We start from the raw sequence: 27,646 nt of genomic DNA on the forward strand, positions 1-27,646 counted from the left end.
ACAGTCTCTGAGTTTGCTTTTGCTACTACATAGAACTAAAATGAAAGATAATTTACCTTTCTGTTCTGAGAAACTAAGGGAAATGGGTAAGCCACACTGATTTTTCTGGTTTTTTTTTTTTGAAGAGAGGATTTAGTACTAGGGCGACTCATACCAATAAGCATACCTTGAGAAAAAAAGGTTATGAAAGAATTTTAAGCTGCATTTTATCATAGACAAATATAGATAATAGCCTTAGATAGCTGTTTCTGTACTTCAGCTTACATCACTCAGACACTTCTAGGCCATCTCTTGGGTATTGTGCCCAAGCAAGATTTTAACCTTTTATGACAAAAGAATACACAGGCACAAAATACAACCCTAGTTAGACATAAAAATCCCCAAAACAGCTGTTATTCTTTAGGGCCCTTAAAACCATCTTCAGTACCTCTTTCTGCTTGAGAAGAATTTTATGAATCTAATGATAGAGCAGTTGCAGCAATTACAATGCACTTCACAATTAAATAATCCCACTCATGAGCCAACTTCATTTTATGTCATAGACACCGAGGTAGTTTAAATTATTTATATTTCTAGTTGTGAAAAGTACTTAGTTTTAAATTAAATTATAAAAAGAAATTTTAAATTATATTCCTAGTTGTCAAAATAGAAGAAAAAGAGTGATGAAACATCTGCACCTTGCAAACCCTCACAAACTCCCAACACAAACCCATCTCAGCTACAATAACTGTATTTTCCAGTTGTCTGGTTCCAGGACAGCACCCCGAACAAGCAGCCTGCTGCTGGAGAGATGGACAGCATGGGAGTGTGCATGTTTGGCCTGTGCCAGAATGAAGCCCACAGCTCTGCCCAACCATTGTATGTAGCTATTGAGTGATTAACTGGGCAAATTAATTAGCTAATGGTTCGACTGCTTTCAAAACAGTGATTTACTATGCAAAAGCTACATCTCTGTCTTCGTTTTTTTCTACCAGCACCATGGCACAACTGGGTAAGGGAACAGTGTTTCATGTACAGAGAAAAGCTTATGTTCGATGGCTGATAAACCTAATTTAATGTCAGGCAGGGAGAGCTGGATTTTCTTGGAATTGTGCCTTTATCTCTCTGCGTATTTTTGAGGAGGCAGATGTAAATCTGTGCCATCGTGATGTCACCAGGCTGCTGTGAATGACCACAGGCAGGAAGGCCAGGGACACGGTCACAGGGCTGGCAGCAATCTGTTCTTCAATAAGTCAAAAAGTGGCAGGAGCCTGAATGAAGGAGAAGGATGTCTGTATGATGGCATCCTGGGGCCACTGAGCTTGCTGGGCTCTTGCTACTCAGTTCAGTAAAGCTGAGATTTCACCCACAACAGTTTGTTTGTTTTGGAAATGAAGATTTTAAAGGTAACCCTGGAGACCATGTCTCCTCTGCCGATGTGATGTACAAGAAACACTCTCTAAAGCCTGGATTCTTGCCCCCTCCTGCTACTTTGGCCTAATTCAAGAAAGCATTTAACATATACATAAATACATTTCTCATCAGCAAAGCTTTTGAGCAAACACATACTTTAAAGATTCACTTCACTGTAATTCACAGGTTAAGAAGTAAGGTAGTACTCAATAGGAGTCAAAAGTGGGATAATCTAGCTTTAAATCTTTATCATTTATATCACTTATAACCAGAGCTTAGTCATCTTTTGACCAGTGACGCACAGCACTGATTTCTTGCTGAATAAAATTTTAGAAGCACAGCCAATTTCTCACAGGAGCTTGGAACTGTGCCCTTTATTGGGTTTTATGAATGCAAAGCTCAATGTCCATAGCACGTGGTGGATAACCAAATGCAAGGTCACGTTTTGCTAGAATAACAGCACCTAAATCCTCCCCTGTGGTGATGTGGTCCAGCCCTACTTTCAGATTATATCAAATTTCACAGGGATTTGGATGTGCAGAGTAAGTTCAGACTGTGATAGCAATAAGGAAAGTTGCAAAATGTTGAAGATTACCAGGCTGGAAACTGTAAAGGTCAGATCCTGATCTACACTTTCTCAATTCTCATGTGTATTTAGATCTGAGATATCCTGCACATTTGGCTCTCTGCTCTGCAGTTCAGCGAGGTGGAAGAAAATAATCTTTACTTTTGGAAATTTCCATTGCAGGATTACCTTTTCCTTCCAAAACTCCAGAATTTCATGTCACAAATGATGCATATTCTGTCTCAAAGGAAACCATCTGAGGAAACAAAGAAAAAAATCCTCATGACCTTAATTTTAAATGAATGCTTTGAAACAATGTGGAGGGGGGGAAGTGCACTTCCCGGGTTAACTGGGTGTTCACTTTTGCACACACACACAAAAGGAGAAACATAGCTATAAGAAATACTCCTTTCCAGCCTGCCAGGGTGAACCCAACAGATCACACACATGACTGTCAGGGCATGGTAAGCTCTTCTGCTCATCACCACGCACTTTGGACTGAGAGCTCAGGCAGGTTTCAGAAGGAATTGATTGTGTCTCTGCCTGTTTTTTCAATGTAGTAGGCATAGGGGGAAAATCGGATCTTAAAGGAGTAAAAGTACTGAGAACTACTTGATATGCAAATGTCTCTCAGAGGAAGTGGAAGGAGAGAAGTCCACTGAAGTCAGAGCTTTTATAGCTCCTGCTGAGCTTTATGGAGTTTTATTCTTTAATGTGAAGTTTATGTATTGCCTGAACCTAGAAGTGGAGAACGTTTTCATTCACCCAAAAAGGTCTCTCTGAAGACAGAATGCAATTCACCTTTTCTTCTGCTATTGGTGCTCAGAATGAAAATGAATCAAAACAATCAAACACATGAGATTAGTCAGAATTAGCTTTTTTCCTGTACTGATGCTCAAGCTCTGGTCTGTATGAAATAATTTCTTGACCTTTGGCCAGAGAGGAAAAAGTTAAAAAGCACAAAATAAGCTATAAAAGTAACCATTAAAACATTTCCTCAGGAAATCTATTTAAATGCTGATCTCATTTTCAACCATAACTACTTCAATTTGGAATAGCTTCTTTAACTGTAGGAAACTAGAAAGGCACCATCAGAATCAAGGAGAAGAAGGTTTGCAGATGCACTGACAGAGACACACTGACAGGTAATGCATGTGCAAGGTCCCACGTGAAGGGGATGCGATAATGATCCTGCTCCAAGATGAACGAGAAATCTGAAGGAAGAGGCATCTCCCTGCTCTGCAATTTGAGGTGGATCCTTGGACATTCAGCAAACTTTGCTCCAGTTTTGGAGAAGCTCACATAAGCATGGAATTTAAATGGCTATTTAATAGTCCAACAGGTGAGAGGTTGCAGAAAATCCACTTGATATCATGACTATATAATGAAGTGGAGAAGAGGCTTCTAATTCAAGACATGGAGTGGTGAATGTCAGTTTACTGAGAAGCCAAACAGGACAAGATGTGTCCTCAAAAACCTGGTTATGCTTCCAAAAATATAGTGTAGGAACAGCAGATGCCACTGAGAACGCACATAGTAGGGCTAAGTGCCCAGCAAAGCATGCTAACCTAATTTCATCATTACATGAAAGAAAAAAATCCTGACTCATATTTTATGAAAATGGTTACAGTGAATCAGCAAATTACTTCTGTTATCTCCTCCAGCGTCAGCACACTGAAGTCTGGAGCAACTTGGGCTGATCTCAGGGCACTTGTAAATAGAACATATTCAGACCAGTTGAAGCTGGGCTAAATGGAATTAAACAGTAATTGGTCATTGACAGACAGCTGGGGAGCTCAGAAAAATGCTATTTCCTGACTGTCCTGTCAGAAGACAAGCTCTGTGTGTGCCTTTCACCTCTGATTTCCTTATCAGATCCCAAATAAAAATGTTTACACTTAAGAAATGTACGGTCATTGCAACAAGATCTCCCCATATGGCAAATGCTGGTGGTTTCATAGGTATGATAATTTATATGTATCCCTGTGGTAGTAGGAAGAAAATAAAACTGCACAAGAAACGTATTACCTGATCTGGCTTGTTCAGCCACTAATCCAATCTTCTCTCCTAGTAAAGCTCAAATGATTCGATTGTGAGTGTAGAACATTCTGGAGTACCTGAGGGATGAGAATGAAATCCTGCCTAAATACTGTAGATGATCAGAGAATCTACTGAAATGTCCTCCTGCATCAGTACTCAAACTAAGTGGTAAAACTGAGGTGCTGGGCACTGTCTGACCCTGGTGAAGTCGTGGTGTAGGGCTTTTCCAGCTATCCTGGAGCCCTTGAGACAACTGCACAAAGCACAGCAGCACTACATCCCTCCACACAGGCTGCTTCTGTGCCGGGGACCCTTCTGCAATCTGAACCATACACTTCAGCTACCAACTGAAAACAGGAAACATCCCCAAATGTGGTGAGCCCTGGCTGCACATCTTGCTGTAGATTCCTTGAACTTGTTGGTGCTGTTGTAACAGCATTAACTGGCTGTAAATTCACATTATCCACTGAGAGATTTCTCCTGCAAAAAACAGATCCTTGGGCATCATGGGATGTCATACCGTCTCAGCCTTTGTCAGTCTTTGGCACAAAGATTGGAACCAAGATTAAAGATCCCACAGAAGTGCCTCAAGGACCATTCTAAAGCACTGATGGTGACTTCACTGGACCTATGGGCTCATGACTCTGGAGTCAAGCATCCTCTTAAACCTTGTATTCCTTGAGAAGGAGAGAGGAGGAGAACAGCGTACAGCCCCAAAGAGTACCTGCGCAAGGAGGCTGCAGTAAAAGCAGGCAGGGAGCTTAGGAAGGCATAGAATTAAATTAGGGGGAGTGAACGGTAAGGAAGGGTTTGCTGATTTAGAAGATGACTTGGAGCAAGATCTGTTCCTTTCTGAGCAATGCAGTCCTAACTGCTGCTTCGTGAGGAAAGGGGAAAAAACATAGAGCCAGTCCTAGCCAGCTCTTCCCACAGGCAGCACGGGAGCAGGGCAGAGGCTGGGGTTTAGCCTGGGCCCCAGCCCCAGGGCAGAGGCTATGGGTGACAGCGGCACTTACGATGAGAGTCTGCACCGTGATGGAGCTGGCGGTGGTCAGTCGGAGGTGACAGGTATGCAGCTGGGCTGCACGCATTGACTGCAGGGCTGAGCTGCCACTTCGGAGCATGACGCCAGCAGCGCATGAGTCACCCCGGGGTAGACAGGAACAGCGTTAGTAGTTTCCACATTTACAAAGTGGAAAAAGCTTAGATCTGATTTCATGGTATTTTTAACAGGGAAATGGCTTAGAAAAGCTCTTTAGAAATATTCATGTGCTATAAAGGATCCTTTCATGGGCTTTGTATGGAAAGAGCTATATTGGAGCTTCATATTATTGTTTACTATGTTATGCAATATTGTAGCAATCAATAAGAATGACAAATCTGAGCAAAAGCAATTCTTTTACAGAATATACCATCCTGACAAATACTGTACAGGAGCAAAGATTTGTTTTGATCATCACTGAGAAAACATCTTAAATACTCAGTAAAACACAAGCAGGCCTGGTAGCAAAACTCTCTTAATCCCTGGAGCAAGAGAGCAGTCATGCAGGCTTCCTAGAGGTACCCTGCCACAGCATCCAAAGTTACAAACTGTCATCTCCCCTCAGCATCACAGCTGCAGTGCCAATCACAGCTGTGAAAGACATGGTAGGACTCCTTGTGGGACAATGAAAATGCCAGCTCAGTCCTAAATTGGGGAGAAGTTTAGTAGTTTCTGCTGAGGTCTAAAACATACTGTATGGAGCAGTAAGGATCATATCTACTGCGCCCTGCTGCTCTGCTAGGAAGCTGGAAGAGGAGAAGGTGAGACTTTTCTAGTCCTCTTGCTTCCCATTGGATTTTCCCTCCTGCAGATGATAACAAAATGAAGGAAAGGGTCTTTTCCTCCTCCCTGCACAAGTTACTATCACCTGCAGGGATACAACAAGCCTTTTTTCTGAGGCACACATCTAGCTCCTACTTGAACATGAGAGCACTCAGATCTCTTGCACTGGGGCCACCCCTACATAACTCCTTGGGGAGTTATCTCTTTGACAGTTTGGATCTTAGAAATTTGGCACTAGGCTAAAAGGGCAGCAAACATTAATTCACACCCCAAAGCAGTGGGGAATAGCTGGGGTTGTCTCTAGCTCAGTGGACCACTCTGAGCTGCAGGACAGGGCAGCTCTAGCACCAGTCACGATATGCCTTTTTCTTCCCTTTCCCTCTCTGCTCTTTCCCAAACCATGACATGTCTAAGTAGGGTGTCCTGCCCACCAAGGTCTCCAGATCTGAAATGGCTGTATCGCACTGTGCAGAAAGGAGAGATCTGTTATATCTGCCAGCCACTTTCACAGCTCTTTCCTTACAGACTGCAACCTGTTGCAGTGAAGCTGACAGAACTGTAAAATAGGTTTATTGCTTCACCCAGTAGGAAAGAACTCAACCATCAAAGAGCTTGAGAGGAGAAAAAGAGCCCATACGCTCTAGCCTTTCATTGTAAGGATTCCTATATGGTTTCTGAGACTGATCACACCATAATTGCTGGTGGGGAGCTGGTGAGTTGGTTCAGGATGTTCTTATTTGATTTATCCATGGAGATTCATTGATCCCCACTGATGGCTGTTGGCACGTAACAGAAAACTGCAGCTTCCTTTAATAAGCAGAAAGATCCTACAAAGAAGCTACAGCAGAAATCTGGGATCAGTAAAGAAAGGATTAACTGACTGTTAAGCCATAATGTTTATTTCTAATGGAAAATGCTGATCATAACGATGAAGCCATTGTGCCATCTGTGAGGAGTTTTAGGAGGTGCTGGCACAAGCCAGGTTGACCTGTGCTGTTTTGTTAAGTGGATGTTGTGTGAATCATCACTGATCGGTCAGAACCGCAGTACCACCATGTGCCCCGAGCAGTTTCTGAGCAATATACTGTGTTCTGGTGAGGGGCGTATTTGTTCATTTATTCTTTATTGCTTTCACCCCCATGTTTTCAGAAACTCTTGCAAAAAACAAACTCCTTTGGAAGAAAATTACTTTCATCAAAGGAGATGACGGTAGATGATGTGGGCTACATCATATGAAATACCTGCTTGACTTTTCAAAATAGCAGTTTTAGTCGCTTGGGGAGTCCAAACAACCTCACAAAGTTCAAGAGGCACAACTGCAATACAACAACATAATCCTTAGGCCACTGAGAAATGGTGATATTTTCTTCTTGCACTGGCTTGTTGAGAGCTTGCGTTGGAGGCACCTACCTTGCTAAAGCCTGTTCTTGTATCTTTCTCCCCAGCCACAGCTGTGTAACATCTCTGTGCTGTTCCCCAGAGGAGGGAACACAATCATCTACTGAACTCATTTGTTACCTTGTGGTACCACCTTCCAGTTAGAAACCAGACGACCACCAGGAACGCCTTCATAGCAGGCTGAAGCCCTTGGAGTATTGGTTAGGAACCACTTGAAATTAAGGTTTTAAAAGCTGTTCTTCAAAAACTAGTAGTAAACACCATCTGGCACATAACTTTATATATAAAAATAAATTTGGTTTCTTATTGCCACCATGTATTGGTTTTCAGCTGTAGAGGAAGCAAACATAAAAGTTGCTTAAGAGAATCCAAAAGAGTCCGACTAAATAGTGCTATATTTACCATAAATCTGGAAAAAGCAGGCTTGGGATTTCTGATGAGTTTATGGTTAGAAATCCCCAGCATTGTTTGAAACTACTCAGTATTTGATAATGGAAGGAACCACTAATATTAACTCCAGTCAACATTGTCGAAGTACACTTCATTTTTACACATTGCTATTTTCTTCTATCAGGGAGCTGAAAACAGAAAGGCTGATGAAAGCAAAGATCAAAAGCTTATGCAAGCTGGATTGTGTTCATTTGTTCTTTCTATTAGTGTGACAGCAAAGCTATCTCAGGATGAGAGAGGTGCTGAGCACACCTCTGATTAGAGGAACTCTCCCTACAAACCAGATTTGTAATGGCAAAGTCTGAGAGAGCAAAAGACAAGCTACAAATGGTGCTGTCCATTTCCATTTGCAAAGGAAATCTCGTGTCACCAGTGCTTTGGGCCATCAGCAATTCTCACTGTTTCAGAGTCCATCTGCTCTAATGAATCTTGCTGCACATAGAAGAGCAAAGTAGACAGTGGGCAATGTGTGCACGTTCCCGTGCCAGTGTTCCTCCATCAGGAAGGATGGAGGAGCCGAGCTGCCTGGATCACCCCAATGGCTAACACCAGTCAGCTTGCTGTAGCCAACTGCTTTTGCTTCAGAGATGTATAAACACATCAGGTAGCCAACATCCCATGTTATGTCATGTCTTTATCACTTTAATGTCTTCCTGCTATATGTAGACTTTAAATACATGAATCAAATACTTGTGTGGCTTCGACATCTGCTAAGAAAACTGCATTTTAATTGCAACAGTGCTCTTCACAGCATTGCTTCTACAGTTCCCAGCGGTGTTTGCATCATAGATAGATTTGCTTGTGCTATTATATATCCCCTCTCTGTCTTTTTAACATTTACTTTCTTTGCACATCATGTGTGACTGACATTAGGAATGACTAAGGATACAGATCAATTATTGTGATTAAAATTGATCCTCACTACAATGCACTCCTGGCGTCAGAGTTCACAAACCAACGCACATGAGCTCATTTGGCTCAGCCTTACAACCATTACTACAGTGAGAATTTCACTGAGCAGAGCAGAATTATTGCTATGTCGAAATTCCAGTATTTGATCATCAGGAGCAAAAGCAAGACGTATTTATGTACTTTGCACCTAGTGGTAAAGTTGTATTTGGTTCTGAATGCATTGTAGAAATGAGGCATGTTGTAGCAAGAGCCAATGTTTGGGAGGTTTATGCAATATGGGACCTCAGGTATCAAGAAAATAAGATGTACCTTTGTTTCCTCTTATACAACATGAAGAATAACACCTTTTTCTGTGGACTTAGCTGAAAGGCATCAAACAAATTCTACTTGTAACACACTGCACTGATGAGGTCATTAGAAGTAACCAACCTGTGACAGCTACTATATTAGTCTATACCTGCACATTGAAGCACATAGGAAAGGGAAAAAAGAGAAAAGGGACACAAGGAAGAATAAGAGCAGGAGAGAGACTGAGCTGAAACGCTATGGCCAGAGAAGGAAAACATTGTTTATGTAATGAGTGCTTTAAACCTCATTGCCTCAGCCCTATCCTAAAAGCTGTCACCACTTTTAAGTGTGTGCATTAAAATGGCAAATTCATGTACCTCCACTGAGTCTGGAAATTCAATTCTACTGTATCTTTACAGCACTCTTAGTTAATAATTCTGAATATATTTTTTTTCATATTTTCAGTTCACTTCTTTTCTAACTCATCTTCTTGTCAGTTTTATTTCTCCGAAGTGCTATGGATGGAGCGACACACAAATCACAAGTCAATAAAATTTAAGGATAAATAAATGGTTGCTGTATCAAAGATAAGATGGAGATTGTGTGGGAGGGAAGGTGAAGGGAAGAGGCAGAAGGTAGACTTTAAATTACATCTTTTGGAAGAGGTTTGTGAATTGAGAGTTCATGACTTGGAATACAAAATGGCTGAGGCTCTAAAATGGACATATCAAAAATCGAAATGCAAAAAGCAGAAGGAAAGCATTTGGAAATAGTGGCTGTGCAGGGGATTTCAGCCTAAGGAGAAGCAGACACTACTGGAAAACCATAGTTTGTAGAATCATAGAATAGTTAGGGTTGAAAGGGACCTTAAGATCATCAAATTTCAAACCCCCTGCTATGGGCAGGGACACCTCACACTAAACCATGTCACCAAAGGCTCTGTACAGCCTGGCCTTGAACACTGCCAGGGATGCATCATTCACAACTTCCCTGGGCAACCCGTTCCAGTGCCTCACCACCCTTACAGTAAAGAATTTCTTCCTTATATCAAATCTAAACTTCCCCTGTTTAATTTTTAACCCATTACCCCAGTCCCTAGTTAAGAGTCCCTCTCCAGCACCCTTGTAGGCAGGCCTCCTTCAGATACTGGAAGGCTGCTATGAGGTCTCCATGCAGCCTTCTCTTCTCCAGGCTGAACAGCCCCAACTTTCTCAGCCTGTCTTCATACAGGAGGTGCTCCAGTCCCTGATCATCCTTGTGGCCTCCTCTGGACTTGTCCCAACAGTTCCATGTCCTTTTTATGTTGAGGACACCAGAACTGCACACAATGCTCCAGGTGAGGTCTCACAAGGGCAGAGCAGAGGGGCAGGATCACCTCCTTCGACCTGCTGGTCACGCTCCTTTTGATGCAGCCCAGGATACGGTTGCTTTCTGGGCTGCGAGCGCACACTGAAGCCGGCTCATGTTCATTTTCTCATCAACCAACACCCCCAAGTCCTTCTCCACAGGGCTGCTCTGAATCTCTTCTCTGCCCAACCTGTAGCTGTGCCTGGGATTGCTCCGACCCAGGTGTAGGACCTTGCACTTGGCATGGTTAAACTTCATGAGGTTGGCATCAGCCCACCTCACAAGCATGTCAAGTCCCTCTGGATGGCATTCCTTCCCTCCAGGGTATCAACCAAACCACACAGCTTGGTGTCATCAGCAAACTTGCTGAGGGCACAAGTTAGGTAAACCAATGTGGTAACAATTTTATTGGCTGGAAAAAGCCAACAATTGCATCTTCATCTTTCAAAAACACAGATACAGCAAACTCCTTCTCATTTCACAGAGGCAGAAAGTCTGCACTGATAGTTCAGAGATTAGTCAGCAGCTATATTAATTTTCAACAGGAGGTCATTCAGATGCCAAATAACAGTGACTCAAATGTCAAAATTATCACTATTCCCTAGATGAGACAGGCTGGAGGGTCTTCACATTGAGTTACTGTAAGCAATGTCTCATCCTGCCCCCAGATTCAGCTTCTGGCCAGCTGAGGAGTTACTGAAACAGAGCCAAACTGGAAAAGCCCGAAGGCAACACTGCTGCGCAGCCCAGATATTTTGTTTTGCTGTGTTATATACAAGGCATTTACACTGGGCTGGAGAGGTGGAGGGGCCTTTCCCTTCTATGCCTGTGACAGGGCAACAGCTTTGCAGTCAGCAGCAGGCAGAGATCTGCCCAGGAGGATTCCCGGCTGCCCTCACATGCTGCGGTCCCAGGGTCCAGCCGCAGTTGTACTCCTGGCATCAGGGATGCTGCTGAGAGAAAAAGGATGGAAGAGAAGCTGCACGTCCTCTTGCAGCAGCCTGCAGTGCAAGCTGGCTGTCCCAAGGGAATAAACTGAACCAAAATGATAACCCAAGTAAAGGAGTTTGCATTCAAGTAAAGGAGTCTTTCAAAGAAGACTGGGCATTTAAAACATAGTTGCTTCTTCCAGTCACCTTCTAACCTTTTAATATGGAAAAGCAGCACCACACTGCTAACCTGCTACAACAAAGAGTTCTTAAATGCCTTCTAAGGACTGAGTTTTTACCTGGATCTCCAATTAATTAAAACCAAAGCAAAATAATTAAAACCTTAAATGGTTACAAAATTCAGAAGCAAATTCTCAGCTGTAGCTTTTGTCTAACCACTCCAACTGCAGTGGCATCACCTTTGAGTGATAGCCCTGCAGGGAGAAATAAAAGTTGTCCCAGTTTTGATGTATCCATCTGAGCAGACTGAACCTGGATGGGGATCCCTCCATGTGAGCCAAGGAGGAGCAGAGAAGCAACAGCAGCTGCTGGCAAGAACTCACACCAATCCCTGCACTTGGACCTTTGAAGCATTGAACAAAAATGGCTCAAACTCTGCTTCTCCCCTGGGCAACCTCCTGCAGGAGTGCCCAGGTAGAACACAGGTTAGGGTTATCCCCACACTCCTAGCAATGGCACTGGGCTGTTCCCCTGAGCGAGGGGCTCAGCATTTCAAGAGGTCCCGTTGGTATAATTTGCACTGCAATATTTATTCCCTTCATATAAAATATTAAATTTCAAATGAAAGCATGCAGAGAATATGCAGTTTATATATTTTACTGTACTTTCAGTATGTTAAATAAAACAATTACAAATATATAAAATACATAAGTTTAATTTCAATCTTTTCTTGGCATGTCTCTACATCTGCATCCACAGCAGAGAAAATATTTAACTTAGGCTGCCGAATTACACTTGATACTGTGTTGCTTCCAAATTTCTCTGCGTACATTTTTCTTTTTAGTTATGAAAATTCAGTGATGTATGTCAGAGAAAAAAAAAACAATAAACTGCATTTCCCTAGTAGTGATGCTTGTCTCTTGATCACTGCAATACTGATAGGATTTGATAATAAACAGGTCCATAATCCTTAAAATCTTCTCTTTATCTGTTTAATCTTCTTAAAAGCGACAGGACTCTGTAGAGAATAATCTGCACCTTCTGTCTGCAGGTAGGATAAATGAAAACAGTGAAGACCACCTAAAGCATTCAGTTATATGCTGTACTCCAGCATAACTGTTATTTGAACAAGGTGGTGCTTGGGGTGAAATTCATCTCCCGTTGAGTGAATGGACATGCTAGCACTTCATATAATGCCTACAGATATTCAGCCGACCATGCAACTGCAAAGCAATAATATCTATTTTTCTCATGACATAACTGCAACCCCAATGTTGCCATGGCAATGATTGAGCTTCATTGGCCATATTTCATTTACAATCTTCCAGCCATTTAAATGTTGTTTAAAAAAAAAAATAAAATTAATAGTGTGAGTAAAAAGGAAAGAAAAAAACCAGGGTGCTTTCTCTAGACTTTTACAATTTAAAAATCCAAAGCAGTAATTTGCAGTTTTCCATAGTTAAGCTGGTTAAGCTTATTTATCAGACTGCTCAACTGACCAGCCCTCTGAACTTTGAGAGGTTAAATTTCCCTTGAAGTCACCTCCAGCTCTTAAAGAACCTCTTCTCTATTGGTGGTGTCATGCCACCAACATGTTTCTCCGTGAGGATTTCATAGCTTGATTATGTCTTTCTATACTTCCTCTGACTCTTCACCAGGGGCAGCCAGCAGTGAAGACAGAGAACAGAGTGACTTCTTGGCAGCATACATAGTCCTCTCCCTCCTGCCTCTGTTTTTCCTCCCAGTGCCCAGGCAAGACATTAGACAAAGGACATGAAACGGTGCCCATGTTATCTCTGCTGCTGTGAATAATGTAAGAGAAAAGGAAGGAAAGCAGTCACTGTGCATTGGTTTGTAACAGATCAGCTGTGCAGGAGGGTCGTGTTCTCAAGCAAATGGGAAGGACAGAAAGGAGCCCATCACCAGAAGGTATTTTTTCAGCAGCAGTGAAGGAAGAAGGGTTGAAGTTGGAATTTGGTTCTGTTGGCTTGCGTCCTGAGAGGCAGTGAGGAGGCTGCAGCCCAGCTGGCTCCCTCCTGTGTCAGCTGCATGAATCTAATTTGTGCTTTTTCAGGTTTGATTGAGGTAAAACATTCTATGCTCCTATTTCTGAGCAGTGTTTGCTGCTTTCTTCTATCCCGTTGTTGTGGATAATCAGGTCAGTTTTACTTCTCTTTGACATCACTGAAGTGAATAATTTTTTTTTCCAGAGTAGATGATCACACTAATAGTTCCTATCCAACGTTGCTGCCACCTCCAAATCACGTCCCAGTTAAAGAGTTCCAGTAATATTATAGGAAAATAAATGTGGATATTCAATGATCTAGTGTCTGTTTCTGACGCTGGAAATCCTTACTCATTTAAGTAAGCAGTAATCATTAGGATTATTGCACAAGCTTCTAGGAGGTTGGTTTCCATTGGACTGTTCATGCAGGACCAGTCTGATCACACTTAGCTCTCTATTAAATATGTTACATCTCTGCTACATCTCTCCACAGGTTTGGTTTTAAAACTAAAGGCAGTAATAGTTGCTTCTGGAAACTAGTAATATTGAGAATTATCCATCAACGTGGATCAGATCCAGAAAATCACATACTGTAACTGCATCTTTCCCCACCTCCTAAAAGGTCCTTCCCACAGAGCTCTCCTGTTAAAAGCAGAGCGGGGACACTACTCGTCACCACGTGTCTGTCACCCACAGGTATGTCAAAGCTTTTACAGTCAGGACTCAGCAATCTCTATCATTATGAATTCAGACTCCCGAGACACAAGCTAGAATAAGTACTGCTACTAGCTTTGCTCAAACGTGCCTTCTGCCACACTCCCTACAGTTAATTTACTAGAAGTTCTCCCACATTATTCCCATACCCACAGGCTGCTCATACAGGAATTTCGCACAGTGGGGATAAATGAGGAAGCTGTCAGATCAGGTTTATTTATCACTTTATTGGCAGGGTTTTGCCTGAGATGCTTCAGCAGAACATCACATTAAAACCACAGGAAGCGAGCTCTCTTCACAGCGCTGCTGTGCCTGTGCCCCGTCCATGGGGCCACTGCTTCTTATGTTGCCATCCTCACAAAGAAGGTAACTCAGGGAAGTCCTCCAGACTCCCTGACTCAGTCTCAAACCTGGTGTCCTGGCCCAAGCACCAAGTAGGAAAGGTTCTCATTTTTAACTGCTTTTATATGGACTTTTCAGAAGCAACGAAACAAAGCGATTTATTCCTGCTGTATTCCCATAAAAAGCCACAGCTACATAACGCTCATAGGCATATCTATGAAATCCTCTTCACTACATCAAGAATTTAAAAGGCATAGGTTGATCCTAATAAATAAATGCAAACTTGAATTATCATAAAGCAGGATTAAACTTCCCACAACACCACCTTTTCTGACACCCTGTTATTAAGAATACAGATACCCGTGTTTAGGAACTTATTGATAAATTCATTCTCATGAAGAAAAAATGTGATTTCAAGTCTGAAAGCCTAGCTAGCTACGAAGTAATAAATCAGCATTTTTACAGAGCATTCTAGTATCTGAATAAAGCCTCCTCTGATGGACATAGCGAAGATCAATCTTCTTAGCACTGACGAATTTTAACCACTTCTAACAGCTTCCAATTACCAGCCCAAAGACATTAAGACTATACTCAGTTTGGAAGAAGAATCAGAATCTTAATATCAATTTGTGTAACAACCAGATGACTTCGCATTGACAAGGACTATTTGTACACTAGAAAGAGTTTTATATATTCAATTCAAGAAATGCAGTTGCTTCCCTATTCTGAAGGCTAATGGCACTCAAAGTGGATCAGTCAATAAATCAGCAAGGATGTTTTTCAGGTTTTAGCAGGATTAATCTAGTTATGTGAGCTAGAATGAGTTGTTCAAGAAAAAAAAGCCCTAGTCTGATGGCTTATTTCACCTAAATGAAATGATGAATGAAACCTAAAGCAGAAGAACAGAAACCTCTACAGAAGAACAGGTCTTGAGGAGAAATATATCTTGGCCTAATCCTATCTGCAAATTATACTCCTCTAAAACATGGTGCATTTAACTCTGGGAACCATCATTACTGTTACCCTGCAGCAAGCATATAGTCTGACCACAAGAATGTTAGGGTCTGTACTGAGCAGAAGGTGTTCCATATGAGTAGCAGTGCCTTCAGCTTTTAGGTTGAGCAGCTGTCCCTTTTGGGTACGTCAAGTGTTATCAGAAATCAAGTTTATGACACTTCTCTAATGGGAGATGTCAAGACTGTATCATTTTCAATTGACAGATAGCTGATTTTTTTCCCTTTGATGCTGCTAGATGAGATGATAGTTGAACAGCAGTGTTGGCAGCTGTTCTTCTGGGGATGGATCCAAGAGGATTATTAACTGCCCCAGTGTTCTTCTGGAATAGTGACAGTCATGGAGGTTTAGCTTATGGTTAGTTCAATTGACTCAACAAGAGGTCTTTTAGGATCACAGAAGATTAGAGCCCAGCTCCTCAGTGGCTGTCAATGTCTGATCTGCTGTTTGGAACACTAGCAAGTGAGACTCTAGCCTTATGTATCCAAAGAAATAAAAGGCAGTGAAAAAAAAAAACCCAACAAAAAAGAATTTAAAATATATAATCTGTATTTTTTTTATCGAACTGGGATGTATAATGCTGAAGAGGGACTCTTCATCAGGGACTGTAGCAATAATACAAGGGGTCATAGGTTTAAACTTAAACAGGGGAAGTTCAGGTTAGACATAAGGAAGAAGTTCTTTACTGTGAGGGTGGTGAGGCGCTGGAACAGGTTGCCCAAAGAAGTGGTAAATGCAACATCCCTGGCAGTGTTCAAGGCCAGGATGGACAGAGCTTTGGACGATATGATCTAGTGTGAGGCATCCTGCCCATGACAGGGGATTGGAACTGGATGATCTTAAGGGACTTTCCAACCCAAACCATTCTATGATTTTATGATTCTGTGATTCATTTTACCTCATCCTGTTCAAAACAGTTATTTAATGAAAAGTTGGAGGCAATCAGAAATACATTCTCTGACAGTGATGTGAAGGATGAAGAAAGCCCTTCAGCTAATGATATGCCTGTGAACTTTATCTTTGAAGTTCTGTTCCTATAATTACGTTCTATCTCGCAGCAAATTCAAAGGCAGAAGACCTTCTTCTTCCACTCTTTTCTGGGCATTGAATGGTTTATTAGATATGATGAATACTGCTGACATTTTGTTCTTTCTTGTTTGGAGAGATAGGGTTGGGGGGGGGGGTGGTGTGTGTTCCAGTTCTCAGAAGGGGTCTGGGCATAAAGTCACGCTGTTGTTAATGTGTAATGCAGTAAATGAGAGTCCTCCTTAGTTCTTTCAAAATTACTAGTTCAGACTCTCAGTCTTTTAATAATTATGACATCGCAGCACTTCTGTTAACAGCTCCTGTCTGAGAGAGATGGCAATAGGGAAAAACCTGCATCTGGAGATATCACAGTGACTCAGCAAGGTGACTCAAGAAACTAATTCAACTTGCCGGAGGAATTACCAATTATGAAAGCGACTGTCACGAGCTTCTGAAATGACTTCTCCAGCAATTCAACACTGAACACAACCCTTGCTTGGTCTTTGTTTCTACATGACCTGAAGAGAAATGCTGAAATGCTGCACACTTAGTGGGTAACTTTTAGTTAGGTATACTGAAATACGGGCAATAAACTGCAGAATTTCTCAACTCATTTGTAAATATGATAAAAATACAGTCTGATGACAAATGTTTGTACCAGAGGTTTTATACAGATCATCCTCAGCACTCTGAAGAAGATTAAGTTCTCTGATCTTGTTTCTGTGAACATTTGCAGAACTTCAAGCATGTGAAAATCCTTCTAGCAACTGCAGTGGGTGTTAAATCACGATCTCCTTTTTTCAGGTTAAATCCCTTTTCCCCAATGTATTAAAATTCTGCAAGTTAGTCCAGTTCCATTCTGTCCAGCCTCAAAGGGAAGAGCTGAGATTTCCGTGTCCCAGATCAGCCCTCAGCTGTGGGTAGGACACACTCCACAGAACGCAGTGGAGGGAAACCAGCCATGCAGAAATAATTGTGTGGGGTTTATAGTTCATTTAATTAGCTTCATGGAATAGCAGTCTGCTTCCCTTGAAAGGTAATTCCACTGGTTTCCTACTGGCAGGAAAGAAAGAGTAGCAACAGAAAAATTGGATGTGACAAGTTATCAAGGCTTTCCTCAGTGCATCAGAATTTGATGTTATTGCTTGTCAAGTTTAAACTGTTTTATCACTTTAAAAAGTATGACAGTGGATTAATATTGTATTTCGCTATATTTGAAATGAAACTTAACACTGTAACCTCAGAGGGGAACATCTTAAAAAGAGAACAGGATTTTTAAACGGAAGTATAAAGAAATTCTAGGAAAGGCCTATAAATAATTTATAGGTAAAGCCAATAAAATGTTATCTGTGTGTTACACACCTGAAGATTTCATGTACCTGTGCTTGTATAGAAACAAATACATATATGACCTGTTGTATAATAATTATTACATTAATTATATCATAGGATAAAATATTTTACTATAATTTAAATATGATTAATATATTATTATATTAATGTATTTTAAATATTATTATATTAAATAAGCAGCTGAGGGGCTGAGGTTGCAGCTGCACTCCCTGAGCCGGGAGAGGCACCAAGGGAGCCCCCCCCCCTGCGGTCCTGATCCAGCTCTGGGGCAGCAGCACAGGAGGGACGTGGAGCTGCTGGAGCGAGGCCAGAGGAATCCACAGAGATGCTGCGAGGGCTGGAGCAGCTCTGCCCTGGAGCCAGGCTGAGAGAGCTGGGCTGGGTCAGCCTGGAGAAGAGAAGGCTCCTGAAGGGGAGACCTTAGAGCAGCTCCAGTGCCTGAAGGGGCTGCAGGAAAGCTGGAGAGGGGCTTGGGACAAGGGCCTGTAGGGACAGGCCAAGGGGAATGGCTTTAACCTGCCAGAGGGGAGACTGAGATGAGCTCTTAGGCAGAAGCTCTTCCCTGTGAGGGTGCTGAGGCGCTGGCACAGGGTGCCCAGAGAAGCTGTGGCTGCCCCATCCCTGGCAGTGTTCAAGGCCAGGTTGGACGCAGGGGCTTGGAGCAAGCTGCTCTAGTGGAAGGTGTCCCTGCCCGTGGCAGGGTTGGGGCTGGATGAGCTTTAAGGCACCCTCCATAGCGCCCCACAGCCCGGGGTTACCGGATCTACCCCGCGGCTTTAGGACTGAAGCGCACACGCCCCGCTGTGACACGCACGTGTTCCCTCGCGCAGGCGCGTCCCGGGCCCGGTTCAGCCCGGCGCGGCTGCGCATAGCGGGGCGGGGCAGGCGGAAGCAGGAGCCGCGATAGCACCGAGCACGGGCCGTGCCGCCCCGCCGCTTCCCTCCCGTCCGCCGGGCTGCCGGAGCGCCGTGGAGCCGCCCGCCGCCATGTCCAACATGGAGAGTATCCTCGGGGCGCGGAGCCCCCTCAGTGTCCGCACCGCCGCTGGGGCCGGTCCCTCTTGGCGCTTCCTTGCGGGGGCCGGCGGCTGGCGGCCCTCAGGGCGTAGGGACCGCGGCTTGGGCCGGGCCGGGGGGAGCGGAGCTGGGAGCCGACGGCACTGGGCCGGTGCTCACTGTGGGGCCGGTGCTCACTGTGGGGCGGGCGGCAGTGGCGTGCGAGGCCGCTCCGCACGGGGAGGAGCCCCCGACATGCGACAGGGAGGGGTGGGACTGGGGAAGCGCGCCTTGTCCCTCATGGGGGCGGCGGGGGCCTGGGCCCGCCTCAGAGGGGCTTTGCCGGGAGGAGAAGGAGGGTTTGGGCGGTGCGTGAGACACTGCCTGGAGACGTGCCTCGGAACCTGGGGGCTGCCCTCACTGCCGGGAGGGAGAGGGGAAGGGGAAGCTTATCTTGTTTTGGCAAGGCAAGGTCAGCAAGCGTTAGCGGGGGGCGAGAAGGGGGTGGCATCTCTCCCAGGCAGCACCAAATGACAGCCCGGTCCTTGTGGCCGAAAAGGGCAGAGTTGTGCAAATTGTATACTGGGGACACCTGACTGCTATAGTGTGTGTATACAGGCTGGACAGATGTCCGCCCTAGACAGCAACTGCTGCCGGCTGAACAAATCCTGCTGTGCTTCCTGCTGTTGAGAAGTTACACACAGGGAAAAACCTTGAGGGTAAATTTAAACGTTCTTGCTGTATAAAACGATCTTAATGTGCAGGGGCAAAAAAAAGCTTTAAAGGTTACAGAGGTCCTGATGGGGTTGAGGTGTGCCTGCAAGTGCTCAGCATTGCTGTTGTTGTGGTAGGGCCTGATGGAGAGCTGGAACAGGTGACTGTGAGTCATGGTTAATGGTGGAAGTTCAAGTTCAGTTTCACTTTGTTTATGGTACGTTGAGAAAGATGCTTCAAGGGAGGAGCAACTGTGTGCTCCTGGTGGGAGGGGAGAGTTGTGGAGGTGACGGTGAGCTAAAGCCACAGGTTGATGGCCCAAGTGAGGAACTGAGGAAGTAACTTCCAAATAAACTGTTCTGAAATGGTGTTTCAGTGTAATCGGTGTAAACAGGTGGTGTCATGTTTTACCTGGTTCTTCCAGTCTCTGACCTGAAGTAATGCTTGAATGAACAACCTAAAGGTGTTTTCCTGTTTGGTAGGTGACCTAATCCGTGGCTCAGTGCAGTACACATACTGCTGGTGAAAGGGATGGAGACCTAGCTTTTAAAGCGGAGAAATTGAAATGCAGGCAGAAATTCTGGTGTTCCTGGCAGCTACCTTAACAGGTATCCTCAGCATATGGGCAGAGCTGTTACATTCTGTGGCCTGCTTATGATGTTTATAGGGTAACAAATGCATCAGTAGACTTCCTAATGTATTCAGGTTGCTGTCAGAGCTCCAAGATGTGTGGCTGGGCTTTAAAGGGAAAAAACAGTTCTGGAGTAATTTATATACTTGAAATATTAAAGAAACCACAAGTACTTCATAATGTTTAGCTTTGTGTGCTTCCTCTTAGCTATTAAGCATTTGGTACTTGCTGTATCTTTCTCTTGGGATATCAAAAGGTGGCATGAAAGGAGCCTATAAAGCTTTGTACTTCCTTTTTGCTTGAGAAAGACTGACCTTATTTAGAAGCTTTCAGCAGCAGCATTTCAAGAGTATAGTGTTTTAATTATTATTTTTACCGGAGATAATTTATTCCCTGTCAGCAGCGGTTTCATGCTGTCGTTCTAAGACACTAAGAAGTTTTGTTCTGTTGTTGTCTTAGACCTTTACGATTAAGCAGGACTTGGACCTTTTAAAAAGAGAAGTTTCTCTTGCTTTGGTGTTCTTTCCCCAAAAGTCAGATGCCAGAGCTGCTGGGTCCCCAGAATTGCTCACATGACCCAGGGCTGGGAGGCTGCTCTGTGAAGAAGCTGCATGAGCAATTTAAACCCAAGATCATACTGTGGCTTCAAAGGGCAGCCCTTCCTCCTGCTTTGTACTCAAGCATGGGCAGCCACCCCCATTTGTTTTTGCATGGCTATTTTATCTTGTTCCTCAGTGGCTGGCTTTTTCAGGTGGGGGTGTTCCAGGCAGGCCAGTGAACTGCACTTTAGTATGTCTGAGAGGTCAGGACTCTAGGTGTGTGAGTGAAAGTACCTTGCATAGCAAGACTTTCAGTTCCTCTTGTGGGATGTTTGGTTTGTTGTATTTATCAGTCTGAAGTAAATTTGATTGTTAAACGGAGCCAGTTTGAGATCTGAACTTATGTTTTATGGCCTTGCATTTTAGAACCCAGATGATAAGTGGCATTATAATTGTAAAATAGCTTGGTAGGTCTCCTTACTGTGTGAATTTCAGGGGCTTATTTAAGTAATATTTTCCAAGTTTTAATATCACTAACGGGGAAAGACAGGTTTGGTAGCACTTCAAACAGGAGAGCAAAATACTGTGATGAAAGTGTTGATCCTGTTTTTGAACCCTTAACTTGCGCCGCAGAACATCTGTTTAATTTGAAGTTTGCTGCAAAGGAACTCAACAGGAACTCAAAAAAATGCGACAAAGAAGAAAAGGCTGAGAAAGCTAAAATTAAAAAGGTAAGCAGTGAATCTGAAACAACTCTTTAGATCTCTTTACAGATTATGGCAGATTTTACCATCTTCCTGGTACACACGCTAATAATACCTTGGTAGATGTTTGTGATTTTAAATACATTATTATTAATCTTCCCATACTTAAGAAATATGAGGATACATTCTTGTGTGTCCTCTTGCACAGCTTGTGGCCTGTTCTTCCTGAGAAGATTGTTTTATGTATTTTGTTAGCAACTGTTGTTCTCGAAGTTAAAAATGTTTAATCTTATTGTTTATCATCTTGAACTGAAAGGGTTTATGAAGAGGAACTTAAAAATAGTTTTTGAGTCCTTGGAAGTAGTAAAGAGAGAGGCTACATTTTTTTTACTGTTTTTGGCCGTGAGTTACAGCAGTGCCAACTGCATATGTCTTTGGGTCTCGATACTGAAAATGTCCTTGGGAATGAGAAAATCATGTTTGTGTAGCTGTGTAAAGCCTCTTACTTGAAGTGCATGTCAGATAGCATCCTTGAAAAGAAGTCAGGAGTTCACATCTTGGAAAGTCTGAGAGCTTACAGGGAGGAAGGAGGGGTTTATTTTCTGTTTTAGTAGAAAAGACACTGCAATATACTTGAAATATTGAAGAAACTACAAGTACTTCATAATGTTTAGCTTTGTGTGCTTCCTCTTAGCTGTTAGGCATTTGGTACTTGCTGCATCTTTCTCTTGGGATATCAAAAGGTGGTATGAAAGGAGCCTATAAAGCTTTGTACTTCCTTTTTGCTTGAGAAAGACTGACCTTATTTAGATGCTTCTTTCAATACTAATATGGTACTCGGGAATCACACAGGATCAGGGAAGGTTAAAATACTTTTTTCTTTTTTTCAGGCAATTCAGAAGGGTAACATGGAAGTCGCACGGATACATGCAGAAAATGCTATCCGACAGAAGAATCAAGCCATCAATTTCTTGCGCATGAGTGCCAGGGTAGATGCTGTAGCAGCAAGAGTTCAGACTGCAGTGACAATGGGCAAGGTAAGCCTGTTTTCACAAATCTATTGCAAGGATGAGACCTCTGGTCTTAGAAGTGACTTAATTCTGTCTGTAATGACCTGAGAAGTTTCAGTTTTGGTTTCAGATGTAGTCAGTAGTAAATCAGCTACTGGAATCACCTTGGCAGCTGCTGTTTAGGAGTAGATTGCTATCCATTATATTTTGTAGCTAGTAACTTTTTTTAACTGTTACCAGCAGACAGTGTGTTTTACTGGTTACACTTCTGATTATTTTGCAAAGATATTGCTCCCCTTCCAAATACATGAAGACATGTTGTAGGACTTATGACATCAGAGATTGTTTTTAGCTCAAGTAGTTTTTTATGGTAAATGACTGTACTGCTCTTCAGCCAGAGAGTTTATTCTGTGATCTGTATACTAAATAGGTCCCTTAATATCGGTAGGTCTTGAGACCTAACAGGAAGCTAATGCCATATACACGTCATTTTCTATTGAGTTTCAGCTCAGAATGCATATTTCAAGTGGTTAATTTGTAGAATTTTACGAGCTATAAAAAAGTGGTGTTCTAGATGGCAGTAGTGGGTGCCCTACTACTTGCTACTGTAGAAAGTCTGTGGCTTTAGAGAAGAGAGCTTGGTAAGAAACTGCTCATTTTTCTTTCATTGTAATATTCTCCTTTACCTCATTTCAGGTAACAAAGTCAATGGCAGGGGTAGTTAAGTCTATGGATGCCACACTGAAGAGCATGAACTTGGAAAAGGTAAATAGATGGACTTTTCTTGGGAGCTGCATGTCAGAAGCAGAAAGGGCAACAGACACAAGTCTTAAAAAGGGGAATTCCACTGAAGAGAAAAGGTTTTTGCAGTGGGGTAGGTCCTAGAATAAGTTGTGAAGTCTTCATAAATGGAGATGCTCAGAACTTGGCTGAACAGGGCCCTGACCAATCTGCTTGAACTGCAGCATAAGATCAACTTCACACTTGATGTGGGGAGGCGAGCAAGCTTCTGATCTCCGAAAGCTGCCTGCCCTTGTACTGTGGTTCTCTTTTTACCAGTTGAGAGATATTTCTCTTTTGTTACTTGCAGAACATTGATTTGATGTTTTTTATAGATATCTGCACTAATGGATAAATTTGAGCATCAATTTGAAACACTAGATGTTCAGACACAACAGATGGAAGACACAATGAGCAACACTACTACACTAACAACACCACAGGTAAGAATTTTATTTTTTTTTTTTTAAGGTGATTTTAAACTTTGTGTCTAAATGTATGGAAATGTCTGATTCTCTGCTTTCTATCTACTTCGAGAAGTAGCAGCAGCTGGAGCCTTTTCACTTTTGCTTTGTGCTTTTTTGTGACAAAGAGAATATTGCAGATTATTGTCACAAGTAGAGAGGATCACATACATGTATTTTGGTCTATTTCACTCTTATAGCAGGCTTTATTTTATATTATATCTTGAAAACCTTAACCCTCCTACTAAATAAGCAGAGTTGTGAACCAGAAGACACTACAGCATTAATTATCAAAACAGAATATGCTGTGAGAAAATAAATAGTTCTAACTCACTGATGCTAATGACATGACATTAGTCACCGCCAAATTAGTAGTGGTATATGCAATGGAAAGGTTGTTAATTACATACTTCCAATTTGTGGGAGTGTGTTTACTAAAATAAATCTTTAAATAATGCTTGACATAGTTAAGAATTCCTAGCAGCCGTTCCCTTGTGCTATTCCACAAGGAACTAAATCTGCTATTCTCACAGAGGTTTTGACAGAGAGAGAAATTTACTGGAGATAGTGCTTTGTCAATAAATTAAACCTAAACCCAAATCCAGTAAACCAGATCTATTGGAGATGAGCTTTTTTCCATGTTGTGCAAAGCAGTGTTTTAGTAGCTAATAATCCACACTTGGAATATTCAAGTGTAAGTTTGAGGGTTTTCATGGGTAAGTTTAATTCTTTGAAAGCTAGAGCTCATTATTTTGGAAGCTAGGACTCAATAAATGGATTTTAACAGGCTGAGCACCTCTACTCATTATTTTTGAGTTCATACAGGCCCTTCTGGTGTCCTGTAAAAGGCATTTACCTTTAAATCAGTTTTGTTAAAGTAATCCCCATTCACTCAAGATTTAACAGAAGAGGTCATAAGCTACAGTATGCAACAATCAGCTTTTTCTTCTTTGCTCTAGAACCAAGTGGATATGCTTCTACAGGAAATGGCAGATGAAGCAGGGTAGGTAAAATTTTGACTATTGCTTGATTAAATCTTGGATCCAGCAGTCCTTCCTGGTTAACTTCAAGGTCAGATACCCTTGTTTTATATGGTTCTGTCTCTTGGAAGAGAAGACGAATCACTGTTTTTCTTTCATCTCTGGATATAATTCTTGTAATAGTTTAGTTGCTGGTATTTCATTCTGTTCTCACTCAGAGCTGCTGTGAGTGTCAGGATGCAAGGGTTATTGTGCAGAAGCCTAAAATCACATGTCACTTGTCATGTGGTGACAGGGTTTCATTATTTACTTGGATTGGCAATTGCTTGTTTCTCCAGAATTTTCTCTTTTTTCCACCCCTCTTACCACATCAAAACTTCCTGTAGTTCGGCTCTCATAAGCCAGATGTTGCAAAACAGGTTGTCATGACATATTTAAGCCTTTAGGGTTATAGTGAAATATTTCAGAGACTTTTACTTGGCTTCTTGGTGACACGGAAGTTAAAACTGTCAGTATTGGCTTGAGCATATTTTGTCATTCATGAGCATGCCGTGTCTGATACCTCTGTTAAACAGCTATCTTGCTCAGTCCTGATTGAGTCGAATTAATTGAGCTATTTATAATATATGACTTTTCTTTGCAATGAGTCAAATTTATTGATGAAGTTGTCTAGCTGGAGTACAGCATTCATGGGATGTGGGTGGCCTCATGCTCTCTCAGTATTCCTCTGCTTGTCAATTACTGTGCTTCTTCCTGTAGCCATGTATGCCTGACTTGGGCTTTTTGTTTTGTTTCTCTTATTAGTCTTGATCTGAACATGGAACTACCTCAAGGACAGACAGGTTCTGTTGGTACAAGCGTTGCCTCAGCAGAACAGGTAAACATTTGATTCCATTGGAATCAATATTTTCTGGAGAAATGTGGTATTATGACGTTTAATGCTTCACTCAATCAAAACAGGCTTGCTGAAGTGTAATTAGATTTTAGCTGTCCCAAAGAAATAGCATGTAGTTAAAATAATCATGCAGTTAAAATAACTTTAACAATACAACTTTAATAAACAAACTATACAACTGATTTGTAAATCCAGAAAATTTAGATGTTCCAGGTTTATTTTTGAAAGGTTATTTCAGAGAGTTCCAAATGGTTGACTCTCCTGCCTACTCCAAAGTTAAGGAATCCAGCCATCTCCTATAGCATACGTAAGGAGTTTGGGTTTTTTTCCCTTTAACGTGTGGAAGGTCTTCAGAGACTAGTGGCAAAGATTCCACATTTGCTGTAGATGAGCGCTTAGAATTTCTTGTGCATGAGCAGATCCTGATATCAGGGTTGCACAGACCTTCTGGTGAGTTGCTTTTCCCATTCTGGAGGAACACATTTGAGGGAATGAAAAGAGAACAGTTTATTTCTGTCATCCTTCGTGGAAAAGGCTTTAGGGAACTTTAGCTTAACTGACCCATCTCTGGGAAACCCCAGGTATCGCAGGTTGTCTGAAAGGTTCAGTTTCACCTTGTGCTAGGTCCCCTAAAACAGTTAGACCTGCTGCTGTCATGCTGCAGCAGTTAAGTTGCATACCAGCCTTGGTCAGCCAAGGCTACATCCAAATAAGGAGGCGTTCTGTAAGAGGTGATTTGCACTTGCAAAGATGATACATATAAAAACTACAAACAAACCCAGCCCTATCTCTGCTTGCTGTGTTCTGAAACTCCTTCCTAGATGTCTACCACTGGAGATAAGGTATCTGTATGGACCTCTAGTGCAGTCGTTCTTGAGGTCTTAAGCAAATCTTTAAGTCTTGTGCATTAGAGAATTTCTGATTATCCAGACACTGACATCCAGATTGCTAGACCATTGCAGAGCTTTGCAAAACTGAATTTTCATGTTACTGATAGCTGGTTTCTTTGTGTTTTGCAATTCTGCAGGATGAGCTGTCACAGAGACTGGCCCGCCTACGTGATCAAGTTTAAGTCAAACAAAGCTGCAGTTCTTTGTATATGCTTTCAAAACACCCTTTCTGTAGCTGTTCCTTCACTACACAAAAGAGGTGTATACAGTATGGCTTAGATATTTGAATACTTGTAATATAGGGTTCTTCACTCCTAGCTTGCTACTGTTTCTAAAATTCATTAAGTAACCCAAATATATCAGCTCTTTAATGTCCTTTCCTGTACATTTTGAAGTTGATATATTTTTGCAAGCTTTTTTCACAAAAGCAAGTTGATGTTTTAAGCCAGCTGGTAATGTTGGTACATTTTAGCTAAAGGAAAAGCAGGGTGTCATTGATAAATATTCTAAATTATGAAGTGATTTTTTATTTTTTTTTTAATTATGAGAACTGCTTATGGTTGGAGAACTGATGTATTCAGTTCAGATGATAGTTGTTAACTTTCTTACACAGCCAAACTCCTGGAACACACAAGGGTGGACAGTGTGGAGTTCATGGAAAATACGCTTGTTAAATCAAATACTTTGAGGTTTTTAGTTATTTAAAGCTAGGGTAATTGTGCTGAAATTAATGGTTTAGTTAAAAAATTAATTATAAAAGCTGTTTTCATGTAATTGGGAACTTGTACAGTGTCATCACTTCAGTACAGGAGGAATAAAATATATTTTTCAACTCTTTGTCAGTTCTGTTGAATGTTGCAGCTTGCTTGTAGAATAATGTCAAGTGCTATAGGTTCTTCATTTTGCTTGCTTCTCAGCATCCTAGGGTGCAGCCAGTTATGCCACTCACACCTCTTTTCTGTCAACATCTAATTCCTGTTAACAGGGAGCTAATGGTGTTATGCCACTCCCATCGCTTTTCTGTCAACATCTAGTTCCTGTTAACAGGGAGCTAATGCTATCTGGTTTTATAGATTTGAGCTCAGAAGCCTTATATGAAATAACTGAAGCCTGCTTTTCTCCATTCCTTCTTACTCTGTCTTTGCTTTTAATCTTGTCACTTCTTTATACATAAGGACAAGTCTTGTGATCATATTCTGTGCTTCAGTGCTTTTCCATACGTGAAAAATACGGAAGTGCTCTTCCTCAGGTTCAGCTCTTCAG

The 27,646-nt window shown here is 42.2% G+C and overlaps 1 protein-coding gene across 2 annotated transcripts; it reads left to right on the plus strand.

The window, feature by feature from the left end:
* Positions 1-18,675: 18,675 nt before the first annotated feature.
* On the plus strand, positions 18,676-27,215 carry CHMP1B (charged multivesicular body protein 1B). 2 transcript variants are annotated; one of them, XM_057404777.1, is made up of 8 exons: positions 18,676-18,783; positions 21,294-21,391; positions 22,255-22,401; positions 23,071-23,139; positions 23,490-23,597; positions 24,578-24,621; positions 25,403-25,475; positions 26,521-27,215. In XM_057404777.1, exons 1-8 carry the CDS (start codon positions 18,768-18,770, stop codon positions 26,563-26,565), a joined length of 600 nt encoding a protein of 199 aa, XP_057260760.1. In that variant the 5' UTR covers positions 18,676-18,767; the 3' UTR covers positions 26,566-27,215. The 2 variants fall into 2 exon arrangements, with proteins under 2 accessions (XP_057260760.1, XP_057260759.1); XM_057404776.1 differs by lacking the exon at positions 18,676-18,783 and adding an exon at positions 19,837-20,098.
* The last annotated feature ends 431 nt before the right edge of the window (positions 27,216-27,646 follow it).

Source organism: Pezoporus wallicus, unplaced genomic scaffold (genome assembly GCF_028554395.1).
Source record: "Pezoporus wallicus isolate ANWC-B61680 ecotype Strahan unplaced genomic scaffold, APGP_CSIRO_Pwel_v1 contig_5104, whole genome shotgun sequence".
In the NCBI taxonomy this organism is placed as follows: domain Eukaryota; kingdom Metazoa; phylum Chordata; class Aves; order Psittaciformes; family Psittacidae; genus Pezoporus; species Pezoporus wallicus.

Excerpts from the sequence above, each read along its gene's own strand:
- CHMP1B (XM_057404776.1), top strand. The coding sequence starts at position 20,056 with ATGCAGGCAGAAATTCTGGTGTTCCTGGCAGCTACCTTAACAG. Across the intron at positions 20,099-21,293 it reads CCTGGCAGCTACCTTAACAG|AACATCTGTTTAATTTGAAG; the intron begins GTATCCTCAGCA and ends CTTGCGCCGCAG. Across the intron at positions 23,598-24,577 it reads CTACACTAACAACACCACAG|AACCAAGTGGATATGCTTCT; the intron begins GTAAGAATTTTA and ends TCTTTGCTCTAG.